The 14352-nt window shown below is 42.9% G+C and overlaps 2 protein-coding genes across 2 annotated transcripts; both read right to left on the bottom strand.

Annotated features, from left to right (window-relative positions):
* Positions 1–3237: 3237 nt before the first annotated feature.
* Positions 3238–13614, bottom strand: cops8 (COP9 signalosome subunit 8). The gene is made up of 7 exons (XM_088314531.1): positions 13449–13614; positions 12578–12648; positions 12440–12488; positions 11917–12049; positions 5517–5624; positions 5343–5405; positions 3238–4219 (listed from the first exon to the last, which is right to left on the bottom strand). Exons 1-7 carry the CDS (start codon positions 13518–13520, stop codon positions 4140–4142), a joined length of 576 nt encoding a protein of 191 aa, XP_088170657.1. The 5' UTR covers positions 13521–13614; the 3' UTR covers positions 3238–4139.
* Positions 7726–9490, bottom strand: trim63b (tripartite motif containing 63b). Its single transcript, XM_088315144.1, has one exon. It carries the CDS (start codon positions 9348–9350, stop codon positions 8310–8312), a length of 1041 nt encoding a protein of 346 aa, XP_088171270.1. The 5' UTR covers positions 9351–9490; the 3' UTR covers positions 7726–8309.
* Positions 13615–14352: the final 738 nt, after the last annotated feature.

Raw genomic sequence — 14352 nt, 5'->3', positions numbered from 1 at the left:
CCACTGGACCCAATTAGCTGACTCACCAGAAATGATGAAAAACGATGATTTAGTTTTATCGGTTCACTGACTCGATGATTTTTGGTTGTTTTTGACATCACAGTGGCTTTGGAAGATTTGCTAATGAGGGTTCACAGAGTCAAGTAAACAGATTCGGATGATTCGGTTGTAACAGTTCAGATGAGCGGACTCTCCGTTGACTCTCAGCTGACTCAAGAGATTTCGGACGATTCAGTTGTGTTAGTTCCCTCACTCAAGTTAGCGAGATCAATGTGAAGAAGACTACGGACTCTGAAGACTCTCTTGTGAGTCAAGATGGGAGACCCTGATGATTCAGTTGTGTCGGTTCATCGACTCCGGTTAGCAGGCAACAACGCTGGCTCACGTTAGCGAGTGAGTGAGTCAAAAGCAACGACTCTGCGCTCTTTGGTGCGCTCTCGCTCCCACCCACCACTTTTCTTTGGCTCCTACCGGACCCTCGTAGCACTTTCCCCTTCTCTAACGGACTCCCCTGCCTGCCTTCTTGTGCTCCATCTTTTTCTCATCTCCGCTCTCCTCCGAGTCTCCCACGTTCTCATGCGTATGACTCATCTTGTTTCCCCACATGGAAACGTTTTTACTGTGTGGATGTGAGACGGACACATTAAACAAAGAGAGAAGGCATCAGATGTTAGTTTACCAATAAAATTCTGGAGTAAATCTTTAAAACAGACTTTTATCATTATACAACTCTAAATAACATTTCAGAGTGTTCATATAAGCGCTTCCACTGTATGATTGTTGAAAATGACATATTTTCAGATGAGTGGCCCTTGTCCTTTTGGCGTCAGCAACAGCAAGCAAACGGAGGAAGAAGAAGCCAAACTTACGAGTAGAGAAGCTACATTCTGATGGACCAAATGCAGGGAGGCGTTCAAAACACAAATGTGTTTGACTTCCAAAACAAATTAACATATGTCCAAAACAACCTGGACAAGACACAAGTGCTCGGAGGGAGCTGATTGGCTAACACGAGGGGCCGGGATGACAAGCACAGGAGGCCCTAATCACGAACGAGACAGACATAGTCAAAGGAACAAAAGGAAAACACGAAAATACATTCTAAACCATAACCAAATTCAACAGAGAGGTTATGATCGTATTACGAAAAAAACAAAAAAAAATGTGGGTTTTTTTGTCTGATGTTTTTGTATTTTTTAAAATGTGTGTAATTTCCTTTAATATTTTCGATTCATTTTTGTGACTTTTTTTGTATTTTATAATAATTTCGGATTTTTTTTAGCTGACATTTTTGTCTTTTGTTTGACTACTATTTTTATTCACCATATCGGTTTTTTTTGTTGTATTGGTTTTATAGTTTCCGAGTTATTGAATTTTTTTAAAGAATTGTATTTTTATCTAATGTTGTCATTTTTTGTCAATTTTGTATTTATTTAAAATATGTATATATTTCGCATCAAGTATTTGTTGCGATTATTTTTACTTTTTAATCCAGGTTAGAAAGCATGCCCCCCCCCCCAACAAAAAACCTATGAATACCATTTTATCAATTTGTCTATCATTGTATTTTCGGGGGCCATGATATAGATGACTGTATTTTGCCTCTCCTTCCATCAAATGACGTATTTCTTTTAAGTCAATTTTATTTGTATAGCCCTTAATCACAACAATCGTCATCCCCGATCTTAACCCCCAGGAGGGCAAGGAAAAACTCAAGAAACCTCATTAGGGGAAAAGTGAGAAACCTTGAGAAGGGACCACACATATTTTACAAATATAGATCATAAAGATGGACGGCGTTTCCTCGTACAACTTTAGTTTGTGTCCTTTTCCAGGGCGACATCATGTTAAGAGTTGCACAAGACCGCCCCCTGCTGTTTGCAATGTGCCACACGCGCGTGCATTGAGCGCCGTGCCATCAAGCGGAGGTCATCCTTTCTTATGGAGGTGACGTCACCGGTAGCAGTCTCTATTTACAGGACACGAAGTCATTCAAATATAAAAAGCACGAAATAACACTTTGTGCTTGACACCTTTAATATTCAACTTCCTCTCTAAATATAATTGTTCACCCCCCCATTTGTTTGGGTTGTTGTGTTTTCTAAAAATGTTTTAACATATTCTTTGTAGCCATGTTTTGTTTCATTTGCATATTTAGACTTCTGTTACACTGCAGAGGTGTAACAATTTATTGCCAAGATTTGCCTTGTTAGTTTTTTGTTCCCTCGAACCCTGACCTCAATCCCAGCATCGTCTTTGCGGCGTAACGTCATAAGCTCTCGTTCGCCATAGCATTATTTTGCCGCTAAAGCGCTAAACCTGCAGTGAGGAAATCCAAGGAAGTTATTTTGGTCAAGTCCACATTTCAAAACAAGCATTCGCAGCATTACCTCGCCGGATTGTAATCATCATAATAACGTGTCAATTTGTTTGAGCGCATCGAGTTACTCGCTCGCGATATAAACAGCTCCCACCAGCAGGATCCCAAGTCGGCTTGTCTTTCAGACGACCTCGCCGAGTGCATTCACGCATTGAAAAACATTCAAATGTCCCAAAAGTAACATTTGCTTTTTGGACACTTGGTTGCTCAAACCTCAACAAGCTACTCGTTTGCATGTCCGCCTCATGCCAAAATACACAATTAGTGACGAGTTGATGTCACTCATTAAATGGTCAACGCGCAGCAAATCACATTTTCATGTAGCAAAAAGGAACGTTTCATGTCTGGCTGCGCTACGGTCAACAATCTTGCGAACTGAATCGAAACACATTTGAATGTCGCAGAAGTAAGACTCGACGCACGCTTGCCGACAGGTCAACAATTTTTTCGACCGCATCAAAACACATTTTAACGTTTTAAAAGTCTCGCTTAACGCTTGCGTGTGCTTTGCCAACTTTCAACACGGACGCACCAAAACACGTTTTGAGGTCACAAACGTAACGTTTCACGCTCGGCACATGGTCGACAATCTTAATTAGAATGTCGCAAAAGTAAGAGTCGACACACGGTGGGCGAACAGTCGACGATCTTTTTGATTGCATCAAAACAAATTGGAATGTCGTAAAAGGAACGTTTAATGTTCGGCATGTGGTTTCCCAAAAGGTCAACAATCTCGATAGCGTTATAAAGCGTCGTCAACTTTGAGGAACGTTTAAGTTCTTCTCGGTCCTCTTCACATGTTTACGAAGCGGCGGCGCAGTGCAGTGACATGTGCACAATGTAACTCGACATCTTGATCACCGCATACTTGACTTTTATTTTCCAATCCCTTTCAACTTATATTTGGGACAAGACATTTTAGAATGTAAACATTTGTTTCAACGCGCGGTCCTCACCATTTTCTCTGTTGTGCTCTCGTTCTCTATTTTGACACACATCTTACGCCTACAGATTAAAAAAATAAAATCAAAATACAAAAATCAAACTTAAAGTTCATCTTCCTCATCTCATTTGGTCCGATATGTTTATCTGTTGGTGTGCACGTGTCACAAGAAAGCAAATTTAGTCCTGGCAGACGTCTTCCAAGGCCAGCGGGGAGTCGGGTAACTTCTCACGCTCACACTGCCGCTGGCATGTGCACCGTCAAGAAGGCCCGCAACACATGGCCGCACATGCATGCGTCGATATACATGAGTCACTACGTATGCACGTAAACATATTACCAGATCCAAATGTCAAACGGTGCACGGGTAAGATGGGAGAAAGGCCACTTGCATCGGGAATAAAAAAACTGAGCAAAACGAAATTGGGTGGACGTGCCAATCATGACACGATACGTGGAAAAGTCTCAAGGGCCCAAAGACGGAATTGGAAGAGGAAGCACGATCTATAAAATTGAATTGGATTAGGCTAACGTCTGAAGAGTTCCATAACAAAAACTGAAAGCACTATCAGCCCATTCTTAAAATGATGTTGAGTAAATTTTGCACTCTACGCATTCGATTCCAGCGGAGCATCGTCCAGCGGCCAATGAAGGACTCCAGGAAGAGGATGGAGCGAGGACATTGATGTTGCACGTCAAAAAAACAAATAGTCATCACACCAGAGTGCTTTTTTTGGGTATGTTTTTAAATCAGAAAATGATGCACGCACGGTGATGAGTCTGCACAAAAAGAAGGAGAAAGGGTGGTCGCGCTTTTCAGTTCTCCAGGAAAGCCACGTAGTCGGTGAGTCTGGCCAACTGCTGCTCGTTGGGAACCGACGAAACCGGGGGAAGATCTGCGCAGAGGACAGCAGAGAGACAACGGGGTCGTGGGCGGGGGGGTGGAGAGGCATTGAATGGCGCCGATTTTAACTCGCCACTTTGGCCGCCACGTGTTTCAAGTCGGGTGTCAACATGGGCAAAGGATCCCGAGCCACCCGTGTTTTGTTGACGACACCGAGGTGAGCGAGTTGACTTGAAAGCGCGACCTCGCGTCCAGACAGATTTTTTTTTCCCCCTTCATGGGATTAAGTCGATAACTTAAGATGACTCCTTCATGGCAGTCGGAGGAGTGAGGGGGGAGGAGCGGGTTTCATCTTGAACATGTGTGCAGCAAATGTGTGTTTTTCATCGGTTCACAGAAATGAAGACACGTGACGGCACTTGAAAAATACATAAATTAAAAAAAAAAAAAAGGAAGAAGCTATGAAACAACACTGAGTTCCAGTTTAGTCTTCTTTTCTTTTTGCTAATAAGTGTTTTGCATTTTCTAATATGGTTGGTGAGGCACAAATTTCATCTTCAAAAGTGAAAGTGAAAGTGGGTGGGCTCCAATAAAAAGGTGCGATCAAACAACACATCAAAATGTAAATACGTGAAAATTAAATGGGTTAAAAAAAAAAAAGTTATTAGAAGAAGTAACCGACAGTAGCAGGCAAAAGTTTGAAGTTGAATAGCATGTGACTAGTAATATATATTTAATAACACCGGAGGAAAAAACAATCATTTACAGAATCAAGATTTCCATTATTAATTAATATTTCTTTCATAATCGAGCAGCAGTACCATACATTACAATAACGTTAAACAGTTTCAACACCAATATTGCGCGTTAAATATGGGGGGAAAAAAAAGAAAAGATGTACTTAAATGATATTATTCAAATGTACTGTTCTTAAAAGTGAAACGAAAACTGTCCCGAAATAAAAGTTTCAAAACAGAGTTCTAAAAGATTAAGCGCAAATGTCTCATTTACAAGCAACTTGTACTTAAGCAGCAATTCTTTCTATCACCACTAGGGGGAGTCAGCGTCCCACTCGTGCTACTCGCGCTACAATTTTGAGTACCAACCGCTGGTAGAAGAACTTAAGTAGTGTGAAAATGTCGACCGTTTAAAACTCGAAAGTATGTAGCACCTACCTGGCTTTTTTGGCATCACCATCCTGGTGGTGGGGTCGGCCTGCCAGCCTTGACTCACCACACCTTCGAGCAAACAGAAGCGGTCAAGACAAGAAAGACAACGCCCACCACGTTTTCACAATGCATCATATTGGATTCCGCGCGGCGCGGCGGGGCGCTCGTGTCGCGACTCACCTTTTACGGCTTCTTCCACCGAGTAGCCCACAAAGGCAGCAAAATCTTCTGCGCTAATGGACGTGTACGCCTGCGCCACAAGCCCGTAGGCTCTTTGCCGCGTACTCTCTGGGAAGCAAAATAGAGAGCGCTGACATCAGTGGACAAAAGTTTCTGGCAACCCCATTTGCATGAATTGTGGATGGAATGAAAAGGCAAAATTAAATCATGACAACTTAATTGGATTGGCAAGAAAACAAGGATTGACACTGATACTTCCATTCCATTGGAAAATAAAATTGATGTTTGGATTTCATTTATATTATTTTTATGTCAGTCTCCAGAGTTCCCGTTCATCCTTTTTTCATTGACAGCCTTTTAATATTTGTTTTCCCCCCACCAATGTCACCATTTTTCAAACTGTAACTTTGTTACATTTTGTGACATTTTCCCGACTCGCTGCACTCTATGGAAGTTGGGGGGGGGTGAAATTGTCTGATTTAGTCGGCTTTGATAAGTGTTTTCTGCAAAGAACGGGGGTTCTCTTCCCCTCAAAAAAAAAACAAACATTTTTTAAATCGCAGGGAAAAAAAAAATTCACGAACATGTGACTCTACAGGTGCCAAATTTGGAACATGCGGAGGTCCACTGTAGTAGAGGAAACATATTTGCAATTACACCCCCCCTTTAAAAAAACAAGTACATAAATATTCTAAGTTATTTATGTATTAATATTAAATAAAATGAGGGGCCACTCAACGTGTGGGCGCAGGCCAAATGAGGCCCGCAAGCTGCCAGTTGCCTACCCCACGGCTGGAGTGTCTCCACTGTCAAAACCGCCCGATCTATTCTTCCTTCAGGCTGCCGTCGCTCGGGAAGATAAGAGTCAAGTGCATCGAGAGCCGCGAGGCAAAATGCGCTCGTTGCCTCCAGCAGCCCTCCACATGAACGCCTCGGGGTTGCGGCCCTGCATTTTTGGTCTCCTAGCAACCTTGCTTATGTGTATCAACACCCCCACTTGTGCGGCCGGCGGCCAGCAGCCGTGACAATAACATCGTCGGATGAGAAAAGACAGCTGAGAGGAGAAGTCCCAAGATTTGTCAAGACTGTTTTTCCCATACTCCCGTCCAGCAAACTTCCTCTCGGTTTAGATGTCGAAACTTGAGCAGTTTTCATCATGGTGTCAGTCAGTTTGTTTATTGTATGGCACATGTCGACAGTGCTTATGGTCTCGTGTCTAATCGGTACTTAATATGCTTCTGTTGAAAGGGGAAAAAAATGACACTTTGAAGCCTCCGGCTATGTTAACGGCTAACGCAAATACAATAAGACGACAGCAATGTCGCGTGCCGTACATCGGAAGTCAGAAGACCTCGCTGTCCCACTAATGAAGTCATTATTATGACATATATTTGGATGAGAAATCATTTGGGAGCCACGATAACAAAACTATCAAATTGGACAAACAGTAAGAAACTCGATAGCGGTCGCTAACGTGATTCGTCATATGGTAAATAAAAATGAGAAAAGAAAAGAAAGAGACCATCAGCTGAATCTGAACCTGTTTATTGCCACTTTAATGAAAAACTAAACGTAAATTTTTTTTATCACAGATAGTGTATTTAACACAACGATATAACTTTGCCTTACGGAAATCCGCTAGCTTAATGCTAACTCCCGCGACCTGCAACCGCGAGCCCGCTTTCTAGCACTTTGGCTCCCGACGACTGCGATAGTCTAGAGATTTCTTTGCCGTCGGGCCAAGTTCCACACAGCTTGCGACAGACTTTCTTTCATTAACACAAAAGGTACTAAAAATTGTGTGTACGAAGGAAAAAAAAAACAAAGTAAGGCCAGCAGATGTTTTATCATATTTTATCTTCAGGTGCTTTTTTTTTTTAAACCAGGTCAATTGGAGCAGCAAGATGACACGAGCGATATTAATGAAACGGCTGCCGACGTCGGAACCATTTTGAGGCTGCGCATTGGAAAGCGACGAGAACGCGTGAGCAAGCAAGCAAGCCAAGCAGGTCATCTCAAGGGGCTTTCTGTAACCCGGTCCCGAAGCAGACATGTATTTTTATCGCAGTCTCTCGACCCCGGGGGCGATGACGAGAGCGGCAACTGCATCGGCCTTTCTGAAGCGTGCTGCGAAAAGACGTCCAAGTTAATCGGGAGCTGCGTGGGAGGGGGCGAGCAGGACCTGGCCTGTCCTTCTCTGGCGGTCTATTCTAGGGCAGCTATCACTTCTCACCCTCTCACCTCTTAAAAATAGCCTCCCGCTTTTCACCGGCAAAGGCAAGGCGGGCAGGACATAGCAATGCCGTTATTTTTAAATGCAGCCTAAGAGCGTGGCGGACACGTTCGGATCGAAACACATAAAAATAAAAAAGGACAATGGGCGCTTCTCGAATTAGCGATTGTAGAAGCGAACAATAAAGACGGTTCACAATTTCATGTCATGCAGCTTTATTTCGGGTTCCATTCAAGTCCAAGTAAGTCAACCAAGACAAAGTGAGAGACTGCAAATGATCAATAACCTTCTGCTACGTTTGAAATAAAAAGCAACACATCGAAGACATTCGTTCTTCAAAACTTGACATCTCCTCTTAACACCAACATTCAAGTGGTTCAGAAGTACAAAAGTATAAAAAGGAAAGTTATGTATTCAACATTGATGTTAAATATTGCACTGAAAGTACTGGCAAGTGACGCTCGCCCACATCTCCGCATAACTTGATATCATGAACATCCTCGAGTCCCCGCCATACTCTTGTCAGAACACCTTCACAAGCACATAAGTCCACCACCACTTCATTCCTCCTCTTCCTCCTCCTCTGCGTCATCAAAATCATCTTCGTCGTCTGAGCCAAAGTCCATTCTCGCCAGCACCGCTTCGACGTGTTCCGTCGACACGGCGAAATGATCCATCTTCTCGAAACCCGGCTCGGGCCGCTCTTCGCCCATGGAGCCTTTGGCCGCGTCTTTGGTCTGCGTGATGAGGCCTTTGGCCGCCACCAGAAACTCGGCGGCGCCGCTCTGCTCCAGCGCCCTGACGGCCGAATCGGTGAGGTCGGTGCTGGCTTGGAGGCGCTCGCCGTAGCGCTGGGACAGCGCCCGCAGCGTGGCCACCTTGCCGTCTTGCTCTTTGCCGATCTGCTCCAGGAGGATGGTCTTGCGCTCCTCCAGGACGGCGTAGAGCAGGTCGAAGCGCTCGGAGAGGCCTTGCTTGGCGCGCTGGGCGTTTTCCTGGACGGTGCGGCAGGCGTCTTCCATCTGGATGAGCAGAGACTGCAGGCGTGCGTTGCTGGCCACCAGGCTGTCGATGGCGTTGCTCAGTTCGCCCTTTTGGGTCTGGTAGACACTCTCTAAAGGCGCCACCTCGCAGTCTTTATGCTGCCCAAACACTTTGCACATGGAGCACGTCGGAGTCTGGCAGGTTTTGCAGTAGATGTTGATTCGCTCGTCTTCGTGCTCCGGGCACTTGGGCTCATTGGACTCTTTGGGCTTGAGGGAGGTTTCCGTGTTGCCGTTGCCGCTCACTTCTTGCTGCTGCTTGTAGATGTCGATGATGTTCTCCACCAACAGGTTCCGCTGGAGCCCGTGGACGCCGTGGCGGTCCAGCACCACCTCGAACCTGCACGTGGGGCAGCGGAAAACGCCGCCGGAGAAGCGGTACGGGTTGCGCGAGTCGTAGAGGTCGCTGGCGCAGCTGCGGCACAGGTTGTGTTGGCAGGGCAGGATGACCACGGGCTTGGTGAACATGTCCAGGCAGATGGGGCAGCTCAGTTGCTTCTCCAGGCTGTCCATGGGGCTCGGAGGGCGAACCAAGGATCCGGTCCTCTGGACGTCCATGGTGGAAAATAAATGGCGGACTTCTTTGTTGGTCAGTGGGAAAGGATTTTGAAATGAGTCAGACAAGAAGCTCTGTTATCCTTGGGGGTGTGCTGCCACTCGATCACTTATAGGTTTACTCTGGCCGGTGAAATCGCGGCGCTGTCCTTTATAGCGCCTCCCTTCCAGCTGGTGACATTTGAGCTGACCAACCAAAGCGCACATTCCTGCCTGCTTGCTCGCGAGCCCGGGGAACCTTTCACAGAAATGCCCTCCCACCTCTGCAGTGCAGCATGTGTCACATGTCCCAGTTGGCTGTTTGCGGCACCCAAAGCGAGAGCTGGACATGGTGGACGGACAGAGAAATAAACAGGGTGCATGTGACGGACGCAAAAGGATGCCAAACGAGTAAGTGAACATTGTGTGAGGCAGATGTTGTTCGACGTCCGTCCCTCGTGTTTGTTTCTTACGCCTCGATGTTAACCTGAGACAAACGCACGCTGGTCGTCATTGAACATCTACTGACGTACTGCAATAGAAAATGTGAGGCTCTTTATCCGGTTTTGACTCTCCTCATACAATATATTGTACCGTATTATTTTTTGATTGAACGACAAATACATGGCACCATTGTCAAGAAAGAAGCAGATTGCTACAAAGGCAGGTAATGGGCCAAAATATTTTTGGGACCTGTTGGCAATCACCAGTCAATGACTGCACTTGTGCATTTTGGCGGCAGAGACTCTCCACACTTTACTTCCTCATAGGTACATATGAAATTATAAAAATGGATGAGTATCCTGTAAAACACAATATACCTTCAAGTTCCTGAACCGTGTACACCACAAGACAGTTTGGTTGTTGTTTTTTTTTCCCCCGGCTGCATCGAATGTGCAGCGGGCCTTAGACTACAATACATACAATATAAAATACAAATATACTGATTGTTACATTTTCCTTGAGAGATTTTAGTGAGCATAATAACATTTATATTTGGAAGGCTTTTGATATTTTGGGTCAAATTGACCCATTTTAAATGTATTTATAATTTAAATTCAAAAAAAGGTTTGTTTTTGTATTTTATTTTATGAGGATAAATATTTTTATAATAAAAATATACTTTTGTTTGAACTGCATTTGTACTACCTGACTGAGTAGGGGGAAGACATGTCACAATCATAAAATATTTTACGTTCATTCTTTTATGACGTACTGTGTCTCCACCTGGTACAGCGGCTGCACTGAGGCGGACAGAGTGAGGCTTCAGAGGACGGTCAAAACAGCGCAAAGGATTATTGGCTGCCCTCTCCCCTCACTGTCACTACACCGCCCGGTGCCTCAGCAGGGCTTTCAATATCGTCAAAGACAATACCCACCCAAACTCACACCTGTTCGACCTGATGCCCTCTGGCAGGCGCTACAGGTGCATCAAATGAAGGACTAATAGACTGAGAAACAGTTTCTTTCCAAGAGCCATCTCCATTCTAAACTCTCACACACACACACACACGACCACCCTTACCTTGCAGAACAGCAACGTGATGTGTTTTTATATATCCTATCCAGTATTATTTTCCATTGCACTAACTATTCTCTTATTTATCTAATTTATATATTTATCTGAATTATTGTTGTATTGCACTGGAGAGGGGAGCTCTCTAATCTCGTTGCACACTTGAGTACAATGACAATAAAGGGATTTCTGATTCTGATTCTGATTATCTATTAAACACACTCAATTCACCTCAGTTTAACACAAAAACTAAACATAACTCCAATTTAGAATAGAATGTCAAAACAAATAATTGCGCTAAAACTAGAATAATTAGTTGGGGTTTTTTTTTGTATTTTTTTTTACTGTTTAACATACATCAGGTCACACTGAACTATGAACATTTAAAGAAACAAACATAACAGCATTGTTTACTTGTAATTCCAAAGTTTCAACATCTATCAACACGTCCACCGGCAATTATCATCCTGCCAGTTCCACGAAGTGTCTTGTGACAAACTGTACGTCACTTTGCACACACACCAATTGCACATCAACAAGAGGCGGCACAGTAAACATGACGGAGACGCTATTATTAAAATGCTTGCACAAGAGAACGTCACATGATGCTAATGGTCCAAAGTATGGATAAAAAAACCTGTGAATGTGAAAAAAAACAACAAAGAACAAAATAAACCTTTGCAGGTTGTGTTTCGTCTGCATGAAAAAATTAAACTGGCGTTGGTGTTCAAAGCGGGATTAAAATAGTCTGTTATTTCCCATTCTATTCTGACTTCCTATCTGATTTGAAGAAGTGTTCAATTGGTGCCCCCTGCTGGCGAACACAGGCACAGACGCCAAATACACACAATTTGAAACAGGGCAGTTTTACTATGGTGGCTTGTCAGCATGTCTGCCTCACAGTACAACGTTCTGGGTTCGAAACTCGACTAAGGCCTCTGTTTGTGGAGTTTGAATGTTATTGCTGTGCTCGCAATGGACATTCACATTCCCATTGCAAGCATGTTAGGTTCATTGAAGACAGCAAGTGGGCAACATTGACGCACAGTCCTCCAGCCACAATGCAAAACGTACCTTGGAGGCCCTCCATTACCGGGAGAATATTTTCGGACCACTGATAAGCCGCAATAGATGTGTAGATGCCAGGGAAATCTCGTTGCCAAATGTGTTGGCCAACTGTCCAAATTGCTGCTAATTCAGGATTTGCCTGAGTACAATGAAGAAAAATCAAAATAGAAAGTTGTCAACATTGGAAATTCACTCACAAGCATTAAAAGCACGACGTGGTTTGAAGAGTTCTGTAAATTGATCAAGCCTCTTCTTTTTTGTTAGCAAATGCATTTATGATTTATGTGGAATAAGAAATGAACACTCTGTTTCTTCATTGGAATATTTCAGGCAAGAATCATCATGACCGCCAGTCATAATATTTTATTTGTCACGTACGAGCACGTACACTATCCCTCCAAAACAATAATAAATTAACATCATTAAAAACATCAAATGAGGGAAGTTTAGCAACCTTTTTTTTTAATGAACTATCTTTGATTACACTGTTGACATTACACAGTCGGATGGAGAGTATAATGATTCTTACCGCTTTTATTGCCTGAGGAATCCGTTTCCAGAGATACCTGGCGTTATTCCTGTACAACCCACAGGGACACGTCAGTAAACAAAGTGCATCCTTTCATTGGTTTTTTTTTGTTTGTTTTTTTGATGACACGTGACTTACATATCATTATGTAGTAAATAGAGCGCCAGAAGCTGAGCATATACTTGAGGGGTCGTAATGCCTCCTGGAGCCTGTTGAAACAAAACAATAATATATAAGTAATAAAATGGAATACTAGAAGTGCAATTAAAATTGACTGGAAAACTTGCTATTTACAAGTGGTGCGTGGTACAAACAATATTTACTGATGGAACATTGTGTTGCTGTAAAATAAATAATTTTATGGAAACATTTGAATAAAGAAATACAAGAACTCAAGTCAGACATCACATTTAAAAGAATAACTCAATCCAGTCTGTTCAAGAAATATGTTCAGTTTTGTTTGGTTGCTATACCAGTGTCATTTTTTTCAGGCATTAACTGAATGGGAATTTGGGAACTAAATGTTTTGTTTTTGTTGTTATTGTAAATGTGGTTGTAATTAAACTACGTTTAATATTAACAGCCGGCGATCAGGCTCATAATTCGGGATTGTACATCCCTAATCTCAAGAAATTTTGGGAGAGGGGTAGGTTTTACCTTTATAGGTAAACAACCATTCACAGTTACGATGGTATGTTTGGACAACAATCCGTAAAATATGGATCAATTACACGAGCGATTGATGACGACTATGTTGGTAACCATGACAGCGACGTTGGGATTGTTCCGCCCACCACAACCCCGCGACTCGCCAACAAACTGGTGAACTCCAACACGGGGCGAAAGCAACGACATTTTTTAGCAAAATATAGAACGTGTGTCGAGATTGTTAGCCCCAGCTAGACGGACACTGTTTGCTTTTTTTTCGTGTATTTGTTGTTCTACGCTAAAGCGTCAGCAGGGACAAAACGCACATCCATAGAAAGACTCAAATGTTTTCGGAACATACCTCGAGTTCTTGAGCTTCACACTGTTCTAATAGTTTGTCAAAGTTTTCTTCCATAATCACAGCAGCAGGCATGATGAGGAGGACTGTCTCTTTTCGAATTCGTGTTTTCGCCTAGCAACTCTGCTTTCTTTCCTGATCACAGCGAGGTGACCCGGAAGTGCTTGCAGGACAGGTCGCTCGAATTGTAAAATAAAATAAGATAAAATAAATTAAAAATGCTCCAGAAAGATGCCTGAATTATAAATAAAACTCACATTTTATTTTATAAACATACTACTCGAACATTGAGATAAAACGGTGTTTTGTTCTTTTGGGCACAAGGGGGCAGTATATCCAATTTATCAACATAGCGTACTTCAACATTTCTCAACCGGTTCTAAACTATTCCAATGACAAACTGATCGATTCATTCTGGACATTTTAAGGGGGTTCACACTCCCCAGATTCAGACATTGTTTATTATTCTACATTTTCCTCATGAAGGCTCCCGGATATTAAAAAATCATACTGCAGATATGTTACTTTTGGGCAAAACCCCCCAGATGTCTCATTTTATTCTGAATAGTTCCTATTTAAAACTGTTAATCTTATTCTTGGAAACTCTTGGTTACACATCCCATAACAACTCACATCCAACATTTAAGCAACAAAATTGCTTAATGAATGCAGAAATGCAAAATGTGTACGGAATCCTTCTACATTTCTTAACTGTTTGCACACCATTCCAACTTCAAACTGCACGGTTAAACTCATTCAGGACATCCTGGGGATTATTTCTCACAATGATGATGATTCTACATTTTCCGCAAGAAAGTCGTCACGTTTACCAAATGTGCCTAATCTTACCACATTTAGTAACATTTCAATAAATTTTACATCCTTTCGGTTCACTGTCAGATTTTGA

Source organism: Idiotropiscis lumnitzeri, chromosome 14 (genome assembly GCF_059441095.1).
Source record: "Idiotropiscis lumnitzeri isolate Australia: NSW breed Sydney's pygmy pipehorse chromosome 14, RoL_Ilum_1.0, whole genome shotgun sequence".
Classification (NCBI taxonomy): domain Eukaryota; kingdom Metazoa; phylum Chordata; class Actinopteri; order Syngnathiformes; family Syngnathidae; genus Idiotropiscis; species Idiotropiscis lumnitzeri.
Note: the sequence above shows the minus strand (reverse complement) of the source record. Positions and strands in the feature narration are given on the sequence as shown.